Raw genomic sequence first — 16,127 nt, forward strand, 5'->3', positions numbered from 1 at the left:
AAGCGCAAAACTTTAGTGAAATGATTTCATTGTTCCGAACCAGCCCATGTTTTTTCATTAAAAATACATAGAAAACAAACAAAAGTTTACTGGTGATGTCAACTATTTCGGTTCCATTTTAATGATCATTTTTGGGTAAAAATGTAGTTTCTTGGCTTCCAGTTTAGACAGCCTTAAGCTGTCATGGTGTAGACACGCTTTCATATTGTTTTCAACTTGTTTGGCTATTTGAAAAATGCACATTCTACCTTAACTCACCCCAAACCTCAACTATGAGATTATTGGTATAAGTAGCTTTTGTGTTTGAAGCCGTGCCATCTAAAAATACTCAACCCCAGGGCCCTGACGCAAACAAGCAGACGCAGAGTACAAGGTCATTAATTTTGTTTCGCAACAACGCGTGCTAAAAGCTCATCAGATCCCAACACTTCGACGTCAGCTCTCCATCCTGTAAATAATAGATATTTCTCAAGCGCTCCCCCATCACATTCATTTGTCTGCAGAATCAAAGAGCGCTCGCACGCTGAGCCTTCAAAACACGTGCTGGCATCTCGCCTGCCTCTCTTTAACTGAACGCCAGTGATCTCACAGCTAGCGCCGACTTTAAAAGAGCGTTCTTCATTTGTTTGCATCTGCTTTCCGTCAAGTGGTTTTTCAGAGGGAGCGTTGCGTGTGATCCTGTGTACTGTGTACCTGTGACCTTGCTACCGGTCACATGGGTGAGAGGTGGAATCTGTGGACAGGGTGTCTGGGTTGCCATGGCAGCTTTGTAAATAGTTGTCAAGCAGCGAGTGGAAGATTAGTCCCTAAGGAGGTCACTTGTCATCGCATGACCTACAAAGAGCCCTACGAACTTCGCCAGCGTACTGACAGCAGCTCCTCCCGAAATGACATCCTTAAATGGCATTATGTTTGGAAACCCGCAAGCTCTTCCAAGACTTTGATTTTGTTCTGATGTGGCAGTCACCGTGGCTCCAAGAACAAAAAGCAACTCTCACAAGCCCATATGTGAGCTTCTTTCATGTTGTGATTTTCAAAGATAAAACTTGCAATCAAAAGTCAGAGATTTCAATATTAACTCAAACATTCCTCATTTAGCTATCCCAAGACCAAGTGATATAAGGATTAGATCACGCAAAAATAAAAATGTTGTACACATTTCTTTGTTGTGCTGAACACAAATGACGATATTTTAATGAAAGTTTGCAACTAAGCCATTTTGGGTCACTATTGACTCATATAGTAGGACAAAAGACTACTATGGGAGTCAATGGTGACCCAAAACAGCTCACGTATATCTCTGTAGGTATTTACGAGAATTGTTTTGTATGTTTACCGTATGTCAGATGTTTTTCAATAGCACATTTTTGTACCTGCTCGTAAGGAATTTAAGGATAATGAAATTTTGCAACCACGCCATTTTGGGTCACTATTGACTCCTATTGTAGGACAAAAGACTACTATGGGAGTCAATGGTGACCCAAAACAGCTCACGTATATATCTGTAGGTATTTACAAGAATTGTGCTGTATGTTTACCGTACGTCAGATGTTTTTCAATAGCACATTTTTGTGCCTGCTCAAAAGGAATTTAAGGATAAACATTTGAGACAAAGTTGACTTCAATGCATTAAAAATGGTAACTTTGTTTAGTCTCCTGAGCTATAAATAAGCTAACTCTCCAAATTCTAGGTGTTAGTCCGTGTGGTACAGAGTGGGTTAATCTGCTTGAGAAATCCCCCGAATGACTTCTCGTGGCAACTAAGGAATCCTTCACCCAAGCTGAGAGCTTTGAAGCCGATGCAATTGAGAATTGTTTGAGACGCAGGCGCCACTTTGCAGCGTTATTCCTGCCTCAGCGCCTCAAGAACGCAGTGCATCACTTGACTTCTCCTGCCTTTTAATTCTGTCTAATGTTGACATCCATCACAGTAAAAATATTTGAGCTGAAAACCGATTCCCCCGAAATCCAATCTGTGGCCTTATAGTTCGTCTGAGAGGAGAATTAAGCTAAACGCACCGGCTTTATTGCAAAACAGCAGGTGCCAAGTTTACAGTACAGGGAATTTGTCATCTGCACTTACCTCTCTTTCTTTCACTCTCTCTCTCTTTCTCTTTACGCATCTTTACTTTATCTGCTCTCCCCCTGTGTCTCCCACTATACCCCGGAGGAGCGATTTCAGTCGATGCGGTATTAGATGAAATAACCGGGCGAGGAGGCATGTAAACGCCTGTTTTTCTAGCGCTGTTTTATAAGCCGGAGTCACCATTAAGTCTAGCTGGAGTTAATCTAAATTCTTTATGCTCGTGGAATCAGATATTCATGGCCTGGCGGAGAGCGCTGCTCACATCATATCAGACGGCGTATGTATGGCTCAATCTCCAGTTCTGGAACGAGAGAGTCCCATTTGGCGCCGGATGCGGAGCCCAACATTTGCACAAAAGGAAATGAAGAATTAGTGCTTTGTAACCTTTTGTGGCTCTTCATTTGGCTCCGGTTTGCCTGCCTTTGTTGATTTTCATGTGGCTGTTTGACTTTAATACTTTCATTTTGATGTATGTACAAAAGATGCATTATTAAAATATGCAAATTAAAATGCATGTTTAGGTCAAATTTTTTTAGCTTTAAGTCCAAGCACATTCTCGATACGAGTTGATCGTTCAGTTGGTCATCCTGTATGTCTTCTGGTCTTGCTTGCACTTGTTTTTACAGAAGTGTGCCCAGTGTACACAAAAGCTCCTTCAGTACACCTCCGCTGGTGTGTATACAGAAAGAAGGGCCGGTGGCCATAGAGTCCGTGTGCGTCGGCTGATTCTTGAGAGGATGTGGAGTCCCCGCTGTTTCACTTTTGTCAGTAAAGAAGCGCGGTCTCTACAGAGGCAGTGGTGCGTGTCATAGGCCCAAATGTAAAAATCACACAGCCCCTAGCTATATTGTGCCAACACAATGGGACGAAAGCACTCTTAGCCTGAAACTCTTTGTATAAGCAGCGTCTTTAAAGGCCCTTGTCATCGTGTGTACTGTTTGCTCAAGGACGGATGCTGTCAGGAGGGCTCAGATGTGATCGACGGGTCGCCTGCTGTGAAATTTAAACTGAATAAGGTTTCAAAGCTGAATCAGATATGGGAACGGAGAACGCATCGTTTATTCACACACACGCCGATTCGACCTGTGATTTTTTTTCTTTTAATATCGGAAGGCGTATAGGTCATATTGATCACGTTTATATGTCCTTTTTTAGAAACGAGAAGTGCCCTTTTCTACACTTTCATTTGATATAAAAGAGCTCCGGTGAACTTGTGTCTCTTTAAATGAAGTCATTATTGTGTATTATGTTGTATTTAGTGTCAGCTTCAATGTCAATAAGATAACAGAGAGAGTTGACAGCCCTCACATTTTGTCTTTTTTGCTTTCGTGTGAATGACTCCCCCTGGTGGACGAATACTGCAAAGGTTGTTGCCGAAGACTTGCTTTAAATCTTCATCTGTGTTTGAGGAGAGACATTAGCGTACAGTAGATATTAATAACATAGAAGAAATATCAGTGAAGATGGGAATCCTCAGCTAACAAGTCAGCTGTCCTCTGTTGGAATAGAGATGTTAGAGAGAGAATTAAACTCTTCCACACAGAATGTTGTATTAGCGCTGCTGTTTCCAGGCCCATCTGCCATGGACATTAATTCGCTTGAGAGGAACGCAGAGAGAGAAAAATGATGGCATTTGTGCTTTGACTGCGCAGTGCTGCCGTGGTCCTTTGAGAGCATCAGGACACCTTCCCATGGGCACTAGAGAGACCGAAACGGCACTAAATTATCGCTGATGATTGGGGGACTCAAGGTTTTGGTGTGCACTGTGTTTTTTGTTGCATTTGCATGAAGCTTACAAAAATCGTTATTTATTCTCCGCTTAGTTGATAATTTCGACCCAAACAATATATTTTTGTCTTTTACTAAAAATTTTCCCGTTCTACTTAAGACTGGTTTTGTGATCCAGGGTCACATATTATGTTTGAATAGATTGAATACATATTCTTTATGTACTGTATGCTTAACATGATTAATAATCCGAGCCGCGTGTTCCTGAATTAATTTAGTGCCGTTTTATATATCGTCTGTAGGTTACATTTAAAGGAATCGTTTACCTCAACAAGGTGTCATTTGTTCAATTCCTCCTCATTTGGTTCAAAACCCGTTTATGACTCTTTTTCTGTGTTTATGCTTTCATCCATTATGCAGTGCTTTTTGTCGTTTTTGTGTTCCCTGGGTATCGAATCCGTGACCGTTGCCAGCTTCACACTGACTGCTCTACACTTAGTTTTGCCAACTATCTGTTTGCATAGTTTTTAAGATGCATTTGCAAACTCCCCTGTTATCCTCCACAAAGCTCATTTGACTACATAATAAATGTCTTATTTACGTCATGTGTCTTATTTATTTGAATGTGAGGTTTTGTCTTGCCACACTCCTTCAAACGTAATAATGGTTACATAAAACACATCTGTGGATCAGACTAGCTCATTTATTGGGATAGTTAATAGGAATCTGATTTAAACACCTATGAATTACCTTTGCATTCATATGCAAACGCACACGTCCGCTGCAAATGAAGTGCAATGCATTATAAATACAAACAAGTGGCGCTATGTGACTCCATCTGAATAGAAATGCTGTAATCGATGGTTATTTTTTCGGATTAATTGTGCAGCTTTACCTGCTGTTAAATACGACATTATCTGCACATAATACCACCTAGAAAGTCTCAGTTAATGGTGCCAACACGAGGCATTCAGCACGATTGTAAATCTGGATTTCTTTTCTATAGAGCCATCTAACTCTCTTTTTCATTTTTGTTTAATGCTCTCATCCACCACATAAAAGAGAGAGCATCCCCAGGCCACACTGGCTTCCTTCCTGATGCGGCCGCACGGTGAACGTGGCTTCCTTTGTGCCCCGCTGTCGTTTCTGATGCCTGGACGGATGGCTCGACACAAACCGCCTACAATGGGGCGAGATCATTAGCCATTCAGTTTGCCAGCCCATCCAGGCTAATTGGTGGAGAGCCGCACATCTCTGTCAATTCACATCGCGCGCTTGGTTAGCCGGGCCGGCCTTTGTCACAGGGCATCGCTTCACCTTGTTACGACAGCGTGTTCCCTCCGGGTCGGGGGTGTGCGGGGGTATGGTGGAGGGACACCGAGCCAGCCCAGATGTTCCTTTTAGCTTCCCGACCACAATTCACTGTCACCTAGTTGAGATCCGGAACTATGGCATGCATAGGAGGACGGGTTGCCAAGGCAACAATGCTCCTGCCTAATGGGCATATCAGTGGACTAGATTCAGAATGGATGGTTGTTTTGTCGTTTTTTTGTGTTTGCCATCTACTTTGAGTGTAGGTTTGTTTTCCAGATGGAGCTATATGTTGTCCTGGGCTTGGACTCGGAGAAGGACGGTGGCCATTAGGTCTATTCGGTTTGCATTTATTAAAGAAAGTAAATGCTGTGAAGCACTTGATGTGCAACCTGGACACATGAAGGTTTTATTGAATTGATCCATGTTGCATCCAGCAATACCTCTATCTTGACTTGTTGGCGTCCAAATACAGAATACAATGAATGTGTGTTACTTTTAGCCAAGTTGCTTTGATAAAAATGAGTATTGCATGAACATAAACATAATGTAATACTTCTTGCATTCTCTAGAGGTGTAAAACCCAATGCATTGCACTTGTGGGAGTATCCAGGGAGATAATGCAGAATAAAGTGAGCACTTGTAGCATTATCAACAGGCAAACAGCCCGGAAGAAAGCAAACAATCAAATAACAGCCCACTTCCCTGTGAAATCAACACACCAATTTACTAAAGCGGGCAAAAAAATTCCCTGTCCAATTCAGACCGCACCACAGCCTTGTTTTCTCCTTTATCATCTGTCTGGACTAGTTGCTTTTTCTCCTTTATCATCCGTCTGGACTAATGTTTCATTTTCCCTTTACAGGGGAAAGTTATTATTTTCAATTGGGTTTGTGCTTACGATGTTTGCCTGAAAACTATCCAAAATATTTACTCCGTTGATATATTTATAGAGTCACAAAAATAAAGTTTAGAGTCACAATTGCTTGATAAATGTTGAACACAAAAGAAGATATTTTGAAGAATGTAGAAAAGCAAACAGTTCAGGGGCACTTTTGACTACTAGAACAAAGAAATTCATACAGATTTACAACAACTCGAGGGGGAGTAAATGATGACAGATTTTTTATTTTTGCGTGAACTGTCCCTTAATAACTGTTTTTTTTTAGTTTTAACCATTTTTTTAATGTTGTTGACATGTCTCTGTATTACGATTTTGCACCCTGGTGTGTTTGTTTTGGTTTTGCTAAATAAGCTCAACATTTTCACTTTCAGGGGATTTAATATTTCAATAAATGAAATAAAATGAAACTGCTGTGTTCGTGATTCAAAAACCCGGCGTGCTTCTTTTGAAACCCTTCAGTATTTTGAACAGCTGCTATTATAAATGGCAGAATTATTTACATTTTGAGTCTGATGTGTGTGACTAATATGCCATTAGTTCCTCTGGGGTGAATTAGGACATAAAGTGTGTGTGTATTTGTGCTGTCGTGGCCTGGAAGGTGCTTTAATGGACATTATCTGTGTTTTCTCTCCAGTTCCTCAGGGAGTGATCCAGAACGGCGCTCGTATGATGAGCCAAGGCCTCTTCCCGGGAATCCGACCCCTTCCCATCAACCCTATAGTGAGCAGGACAGCCGCTGTAAGGTCAGTCGTGTCCCTCCAGGTTACTTTCAACCCATCACATTACTCTTGACATGATTGACAGGTTTACCAGCCAACGGGAATCATACCTACCCTGCGGTCGATGTGTGATGTGTGGCGACTGTTCTTTACGTTTCATTAGAGCAGGACGGCCAGGTCGTCCGCAAGACTTTGCAGCCTAAAGCTTCGGTACTTGCATACATGATGTCACATGAATTATTGATCACTTCACATTTTTTAATGCCGTGACTGATGTGCATAGACCGGATGTCTGGCCGTGAAACATTTATGAGATCGGATGCCCGCCTGTGCACAAGTAGCCATTAACACATATTCCCTCCACATAAATGGGCTCAGGGTCCACACTGTGGTTTTGGTCCACGATCTACAATACTGTCTAAAGAGTAAAATAGCTTTTCCTCCCTTAAATTGAGTGACACTGAATTTAGACATTAATTATTAAAAACGTTTCTTTAGCCTGCTGTGCTGTGGCAATCATTTATAAGTCATAAATGCACATTGGAGGCAGGAAGTGAAAAAGCTTTTAGGATATTTATTCTCAACAGAGATTTTTCTATGTTTGAGTTTTCGGACAAAAAAAAGATATTTGGATAAATGTGGTTTTGTGCACAAGTATGCATTGTTCAAAATAAATAAAAAATCAGTTCTGCAGAAGAAATAAAGTCAAACAGGTTTAAAATGACATGAAGAGGAGAAATTTATGAAAGAATTGAATTTCATTTGTGTGAACTATCCCTTTAAGAGAAAATGAAGTGAACAATAAACAAAGTATAGAAGCGATAATTGCTCTCTTCAATGTTTCTCTGGAGGTGAAATACATTTTATATATTTTATTAAAAAACATTTACATTTTGATTTAAGAAAACAACTGTTCCATAGACATACAGTAGACATACTTCATAAATAAATACTAAACATAAAAACTAAAACATTTTTGTGTGCATGTGCGAGATATTACTACCATCTGTGCAAAATCAGCAAAACTTTTATTCCAAATGTCCATGATACACACATTATGTGTGACACAACACATGCACCAAAAAAATACACAACAGCTATAAATGAATACGTGTCTTCTCTGTGTGATTTAATAGGTCGGTGCTCGCTGGCTACAGAATTACCAGTGACGTTGAGCCAATCCATACCTCTCAACTGGTCACCGGCGACCTCAAGGAGGACCACACCTACAGTTTCGCCAAATCTTCTAGCTCCGACGTCGGAGAAGAGACCCCCTGCGACGGGAGTGAGGTGAGCTTCCACGGCAACGAGGCCGGCAGCGAGGGCGAGGACGACGACAAGAGCAAAATCAAGAAGGAGCCCAAGGAGTGGTCGGTGGACGCCCTGGCGCTCGCCCAGCAAAAGAAAAGGCAACATTTGACAAAAGCCAAACAGAGAGTAGCCAGTGACACTCTTCCTCTAAAAAAGAGGCGCACGGAGAAACCTCCAGAGAGTGACGACGAGGAGATGAAGGAGGCGGCCGGGTCTCTGCTTCATTTGGCCGGCGTCAGGGCCTGTTTGAACAATATCACCAACCGGACGGCTAAGGGCCAGAAAGAGCAAAAATAATAAACAGACTGTATTATTAAGAGGACAAAAAACATCACTTTGAATAGAATTTACTATTTTTTTCCAGGACATCAGGTGAATTCTACTGATTTGTGGCAATATCAACAATCACTTTGTTTTCCTATCTTTATAGGTAACATTTTACTGAGGGTTCCTTGTTTTAGTTTACTTTTTTAATTTTGTTGTGTTTCTTAATCTACGGAGATTGAAGCCATAGCCTTCTAAGCAAAAGATTTGGCTGATAGTAAAATGTAGTACAATTATGCCCCGATTATAGAAACAGGACCGTCAAATGGCAAACTTTCTGCAGCATGTTCTCAATTTTTAGTGCAGCTCGCCAGAGGAAGTTCTCAAGTTGGTGATACGGTAAAGAAGACGGTAATCTCTCATGTGAATTAAACATGTTCCCGTGCCAGAGACAATCCTGTGGCCGTCTGGCTCGAGCACTTCCTGTGATGTCACTTCCCTTTGACGCCCTGGCTGTTAATCTAGTCCAGGAGCAAAGCGCCATGCAGAAAACGCTCGCGTCCTGTTATTCGTCACAAGGCTTGTGTGAATCATGCTGGCGGTGGTTCTTCATAAATCACACGAATGAGAAAAAAGCCATAAGCCTTTGCGAAGTGCTTTGTGGAGGCAAAAGTGATCCGTTACCAATAAGTCTTTTAAAACTACCCACGTTTTTTTCCTAAGCAATCAAAATGAGTGATATTGTCCATCTAAAGTGATAGTGGATGGTGATATTTCTCCTTTGGCACAATGAAAAAGAAAACTCGGAGCTAATGCTACAATACCTGCCAATTGTGTTCTAATAGCGGAAAATAATAATATGTGGAGTTGTTTTGTGTTTGTTTGTTTACGTTTGGATTTCGTTCTCTGTTCAAACCCTCGTGATGTAATAAGCAATTTCATCCAGTCAGGAGAACACTGTATAAAAGTTACACTAGACCATTTTTCCTTTTTTAATTTAAGCAATGTAGCCAGCAGACTTTTCCAAATTGTTGCATGGGTTCTGTAAAGAAAAAGACGACCGTTTTTTTTAAATCAAAAAGTTCATGTAAGGTAAATAATGTATTTAGCATGGAGCATGAATTATTTTCATATAAATATAGATCCTAGAGAACTACGGCACCGCCTCTAATTTCTATGCCAATAGGCCTAGTCTCTTTCTTCGTCCGATTTGATTTCCGACTGTCGTCCTTATCACATTTGTGTTCAAGCAGGCGTTTTAAGAATGATCTTCTTCAGGGACAAACACTGACTGTTGGGAAACTCTCTCTGCAATATGACGACTCGGCGCAGGGCTCGGGCCGTCTCAGAGACCGTGGCCCGTCCACGCTAACAGCCGCCCTCCAACGGATTTCAGCCGTATCAATGTCCGTGTCGTTCAGGAGAAGTTCGTAGTGAGTGTCGGTACCCAGCTCCTTCCAGCTTTCGTGCCTGCTTTTCTTCCATGTGTAACCCGGGTGTACGTGTCATGTGTGATATATTCAGGGTCTTCCTTGTGTTCGGCAAGACTTTGGATCTGCAGCGCAAAACCTGACACGTAGTTTTGTTCGTTTGTTGGCGTAGCTCTGTTCAGGAGCTGTCAGTATTGATTCAGATGTTCATAGTACAGGCAGGATAAAAGCTGACAGATAGTTACACCCACATGTATATTTAAGCACTTATAAGCAGTAAACGCAAGCGATACCGGAGCTAAGTGCAAACGCTAGTGTATATACTCTCGCGACCTCGCCCAATTGCACTTTTATTGATTTAACTCAAGGTAAGCGTCTTTACCTTTGAAAGCAAGAATTTTTAAGATTCAGTGCCAAAGCCTGTAAGGACTCTACACTGCAAAATGGACGACGCATACTTGATATGTATGTCAGTCAATGTCAGTAAGTTGTAGCATTTCTGTCCGTGACCCATGTATAATATTCTCAATCATATTCGTTGATATCACATTGCATTGCTGTGATTTACTCATCGGGATGTCTCTGATGTCATACCTCATACTGCCACCACCCCTTCATCTGATGATCCGATGTTTCGTAGCGTGTTGAATGTCTTATCTTGCTCATGAATGTTAATGTGATGTCTCCTGTTGGCATGCCTTTTTACCTAACCAAGCTAGAAATGGTTCTTTTCCACATCTGCACTTGAATTATCCCGATTGTAAGATTTGTGACCTCGTCTGATATTGGATCTTCAACATCTGCCATGTGTATGGTCAAAATGGAGGAAAACCAGTACCATAGAAAGCTATCGATTCTAAACACACTGCCTTCCTTTAAACGACAACACTCACTACGTAACTTTTACCTTCCGAGTTCTTTCAGAGGTCACGCTCTGTTAAAGAAATACTTTCGAAAGCATCAACAAGCAGCCAAATAAAAGGAGGCGATGTTTTTTCCCATTGTGTTTTTTGTCGTTTGTTTTGTTGAAAGGTTCCTGTTAACTGCCATTATGTTTAGTGTTTAGGTTTAAGATGAAAAGTAACAGTGTCTATTTGGTTTGTAATGAATTATTTTGGTCTGACGGCATGTGCACCCAGCAAAAATGTCAATATAGAGGCGTTATTGCACTCTGTATTTTCCTTGACTTGTAATCATATTGCCAAAGACAACGATTTTATCAATTAATGTATATATCACTTTGTCCAATGCTACGACAGATTTTGGTTTCGTTCCAGTTTTTCTCCAACCCTGCCATCGAGTTTCTGTGATGTATTGTCTTCCAGTTGCAATAAAAAAAGTTGCAAAGGTGATACTGGACTAGGATTATGTTTGAGAGAATGTTTTATTTGAATCATTTGATTAAAGTATGTTGATTTAAGTAGCTTATTTAAATCTTTGTGCACCGAAAATGTTCAAATGAGAACTTGTTTCTCGGTTTTGGCCTTTAAACTGTCATACATCACAACAACACACATACTGTTTCAGCAGCAACAACTTCTTCCGCAAGACATCCGCAAAGAATCAATAACTGTCGAGTTGTTTTTATAAATTATATATAAATAAACAATTAAATAAGTTGTTATATTATAACCAAACACAGACCGCAAGTTAACTTCGGGCAGGCACGTGCGTCCTGCCCGAAGTCTATGTAGACCAAGATGTAAACACTGGTCCAGAAGCACTTCAGGTTTTATTATTTATTTTATTTGAAAACTTACAAATACAGTCAATCTTAAAGCTTTTGATTTGATTATAAAAGTTCTGTTGGATGTGTTTTGGTCAAACATTTGTGCAGTGTTAAAAAACTCTTCCAAAGTGGTCAATAGTAATGGTTGTATACTTTATAGTATACTTTATTTAAATTGATCTTTACCTTGGAAGATACAGTACCTGTCATCTAAAAAGTAACAGAATGTTGCTAAGCAACAAATATCACAGCCGCCTATAGGTGTCGCACAGCAATACTAATTGTAGCGGGTTAAGGAGGTCATAGCTGTTTATTTTATCCGTTGCCAATAAACCGCAACCATCGACCAATCAGCCTCAAGAACCATCCCCATACATTTTACAATCATAATCACAGAGCGAGCGTTCGGGAATCACACACAGCCGCCTCCCTGCTCCCTGCCACCACACCCCTGCTCGCCTGTGTTGCTATGCAACTGCAGAAAAAGAGGGACGGCAAATTTACAAGAAGCATGTTGCTAGACACACACGCAGGGTTCATCTGTTTTGCAAGGGTTAGTTAAAGGTTACTCGGCTACGGCAACAAGTGTTTCACTTTACGCCAACGGAGAAAATTCTATTTGATTACAAAGCGCTTGACAAACGTCATTATTTCATTTGGCCTCACGTTGATATTTTTGTAGAGTTTGGCACGCCGGCGACCCCATCATATGATCTCTCAAAACAGTCACAAGACGTTTGGTTTACTCTGTAAATCTATCTTTGCGTTAATCTTTGCCAGCATTCAGCCCCAAAACACACTTCCGAAAGACATATGCATGTGTTTGTTGCCAAGGAAACAAAGCGATGTGGCATTCCAGCACATTTGAACGTCTTTTCTATCAGCACCTTCCATGAAAAAACACCCCGTTTTTCACACCGAGGCTAATGTGGGGAGTTCATACCCCCGTATGCGCCTCAAAAGCAGTCTCTGGAAGTTCGGTTTCGCAAAGCACCCGCCAACCAGAAGACTTGCCACCTGCAGCTACTTCAATATTTATTCTCGTTTCCAAGGTAGCAGGAAACGGAGGGCTTGTTGGCCACACGAATCGATAACTGTGCTCTCTTTGATTTAGTACAAAACCATTCAAATCTGCCACAGAGCGGCTTCAGTCTGATGGCCTTTCTAAGTCAGACACAAATATGGAAGCATTACAGCAAATCTGTGGCATTACGGGAGGAATGTTTAAATAGAATTTGTGAGTCTATACATCTTGTCCTAATCTGTCTGATTTGCATGAGGGCACAGACTAGGGATTTGAGAGAAATTGGAATCTCTGATGTGACGGCTGCAGAAACGTGCCATGACATTTTATCAGTGTGGGCATTTGTCTGAGCTCCACACGGCCCCTCTGTGAAATAGTGAGGGTTTGATTTGAGTGACTAAAATAGACGATTATTCAGCGTGGTATCTGTCAAAGCTGATTGTGTGGTGGTTCTGTTAACTGGCATAACTAAATCTGAAGAATAAATTAATACGTCTTAACTTTCTGAATGTTTTCAATTCATATAATGACTGTTCATTTTGAACATCAAACTGGTGCTGCTTAACATTTTCTATGCACGAAGAGCACAGCTGCAGTTGTGATAAAAACTCTTTTTATTGACAAGATATCTCAGCCTTGATCATCGGCTGTTTTTAACTTTGTCGGCCGATACTGATTATTGGCTGATTGGGTGCATATCTAGCATAAATATCATCAGTGTTAAAATGTGTAAAGGTGTGCAATATCTGTTAGCGCGCTCCTTAACTCTGAACTATTTTATCGTTTTTTAATCATTGTTCTGAATCTGGACAGAGTCTTTGATTCTTTTTATTATCTCTGTTTATCAAAGTGATGCATTTTTGAAGAAATCTACCCAGATCTAAGGCTGATTTAAAAAAAGAACAAATGAAGATAAAAGTTTTGGTTTAAAAGCTCTGTTCTTTCACTTGATATATTGTTTGTCCATATATTTGTTACAAAAAATGTAGTCTGTGAGCCATCAAATTTGAGTGATAATGTAAAAAAACGCTGGCGCTGGCTGGCAACTTTTCTTTAAAAGGCTGGCGAGGAATGAGTTAATGATGAGAATTTACTTTTGGAAATGTTTACAATATTTTAACAGTAAAATAATATAATCGCTTTTAACGTATGTTGTTCCAGTCAAGAACATGTTTTGTAAAAGCTTCAAATTAGTAAGTAGAAGAACTTTTATTTTGCTAAAATGTCGCTCTTTCAGAAGCTCTTTCAGGTCGCAAAAAAGGAGAATTGATTGAGCTCTGTTGTGTTTCATTACTGTAAGTATTAACTCAATCTCAGATGTTTTTCCAAAATTTATTTGGAGAAATAAACATATCGCTGCTGTTCTTCTGAAACTTTTATTTAAATGTAAATAATTATTACAGTCACCCTTTATGTCTGGGTTTTGCAAATATCTAACCAATAAAAAGTATTAAAAAGTGCTTGTCAACTTTGACAACACAGTATTTAATCGTTTAAACGTACAGTGTTTTTTCCATTTCCTGAAAAAAGGAAATTTTGACCACCGAGGTTTAAGAGGGACACCAACGAAATAATAAAACAAATGAGAATATGGTCAAATACATGAATGGTATGGAGACGAAAGGAGATTGTATATGTAAAATAATCTGGATTCAGGTCGATTTGAGAAAGATGACAAATGATCAGTTCATATTGATTTTTTTAATAGTATTGACTTGGCCAATCTGATCTCATTTTCTGATATTATTAAGATCTTTTCTGAAACTCTGAATTTCTTTGTCTTCTTCTCTGGACAAATGTGAGTTGCCATTAGTCTTCTTTTAATCTCATTGATGTGAATGAGATATTATAGAGATCTCATCCGTGATTTGTCTTCCTTACGGGATGGAAGAGAAAGAGCTATTCCAGCATGCAAAAACCGTATGAATCATGAGGTAAAACAAGCAAAAAAGAACAAGCGAAGAATGAGAGATCAGGTAATGAATCTGACATTTTCTACGGAGGCTGTGCTGACAAAGCAGGTGGAAATGCCAGCTTGCTCTCCACACCACACTTTGGATGTATTTTCCACCTTAGCTGCTGCATTTGGGCTAGAGCCTCTGCTCTTTCTCTCTCTCTCCCTCTCTCTCTCTCTCTCTCTCTCTCTCTGTCAGACTCTTTCTTTTTATCAATTTTACTCACACAAACGCACACTCAGTCTCTTCGTTACAAATGAGCCTGCGGTGAAATTAATGTTCTGTAACCATCCTGCTAACTGCAGGTACGCTATTTCTGCACCGAGGGCAGCTCATGCCCTTGATCTTTCATTAGGAGTCCCCCTAAAGGACCTGAGGGAAAGCAGGAGCCAGTGGAGCAAAAGAGGAGATAGATTGCCCGTCTATGTTCAACCAAGTCTGTCCATACTACCTGTCACCAGAAAAGAGTCAAATAAGCTGTGTATTTGCTAACTGCCTTTTCCATTATTGTATCTGGTGTACTGCACCGTATAATGAACAATTCTATTACAATGAAATTATGTTGCTATTAAATTCCTTTATCTGTATTCCTTTAACGGTTTTGTGAACAAAATATTTCACATGAACTTAAGGACTAACAAATAACACGTTGTAACAGTGAAACATTTTACGATCCTGTCATGATGGAAAAAATCAAGTTTAATCTTAAAATGTCACTTCCAAACCACAGTATGGAAATGAAATCGTTTGCCCGGGAAAATAACGGGGCACTAAAATATGATTTATTTAATCACACTTCGTGCTTGAAGTGCTCTATTTTCACACATTACGTTTGTATTATTACACTAAAAATAAGAGCTTTGTATCCATGGTGTTTTAAAATCAGATCTTTTTAAAAAGTACAATTTTGGCGGTATATTATGTACACAACTAGTGTGTGAAAATAGAGCACTTTTAATACATTTGAGTGAATTTTGCTAAGTGACTAAAGCACCAACTGGGTTTGCAAAATAAGGTTTTCAAAACAAACCACCCTCCCATCTTCCATTGGTAGGTCAAACAGGTGGTCTCACACCATATCAAACCATTTGGTTGTTTACACAAAAACAGTGTTGTTTCAAATGTCTTAACACTATTAGATGTTAATACAAATGGCTTTTTTAACTCTTCTCTGTAAACTGCAAGAGGAAAAGCATTGTACAATTTGCTCAATTAAACATTAAGATAACTGCTACTGATTTCATCCGGTTTGACAGCCAGATCTCCTTCAATTCCTATGTGCTGTGTACTCGATAACTTGCTCTGACAGTAAAATTAAGCAAATTGAAAGGGGCAGTTTACAATTTGTGAGAGGCTGAGGTGAAGTCGAAGGTACATGGTCCATTGGATAAGCACTTGGCACTATCGATCATTTTCCACGTGGTGCTGCAATCAAACCCGGCACATTTGTGCCGAGCGACCACCTGCAGACGGCCCATTGATTCACTGCGAGTTCATTGAGAACTTATTTAGAGAATGAATGTGTGTTGGTCAATGGTTGCATCTGCTCCGATCAGGGCTGGAGTTATAAAATTAGGGATCGACTTGAATCTGTGATGCAGATCTGCTCCTCCAATTCTCATTTAACCAGACAGGTGCATTCGTCCCCGGAGAACTCATCACATTT

General features: G+C 40.2%; 1 protein-coding gene across 3 annotated transcripts in view; it reads left to right on the plus strand.

Annotated features, from left to right (window-relative positions):
• The window catches only part of foxn3 (forkhead box N3), a 71,796-nt gene extending 60,691 nt beyond the window's left edge, over nt 1–11,105 (plus strand). For all 3 annotated transcript variants that reach the window (XM_056767128.1, XM_056767130.1, XM_056767129.1), the window contains exons 5-6: nt 6,664–6,772; nt 7,885–11,105. In XM_056767128.1, coding sequence (XP_056623106.1) covers nt 6,664–6,772; nt 7,885–8,356 — 581 coding nt within the window. In that variant the 3' untranslated portion in view covers nt 8,357–11,105. The remainder of the gene's footprint in view (nt 1–6,663; nt 6,773–7,884) is intronic.
• The last annotated feature ends 5,022 nt before the right edge of the window (nt 11,106–16,127 follow it).

This window comes from Triplophysa dalaica, chromosome 15 (genome assembly GCF_015846415.1).
Source record: "Triplophysa dalaica isolate WHDGS20190420 chromosome 15, ASM1584641v1, whole genome shotgun sequence".
Lineage (NCBI taxonomy): Eukaryota > Metazoa > Chordata > Actinopteri > Cypriniformes > Nemacheilidae > Triplophysa > Triplophysa dalaica.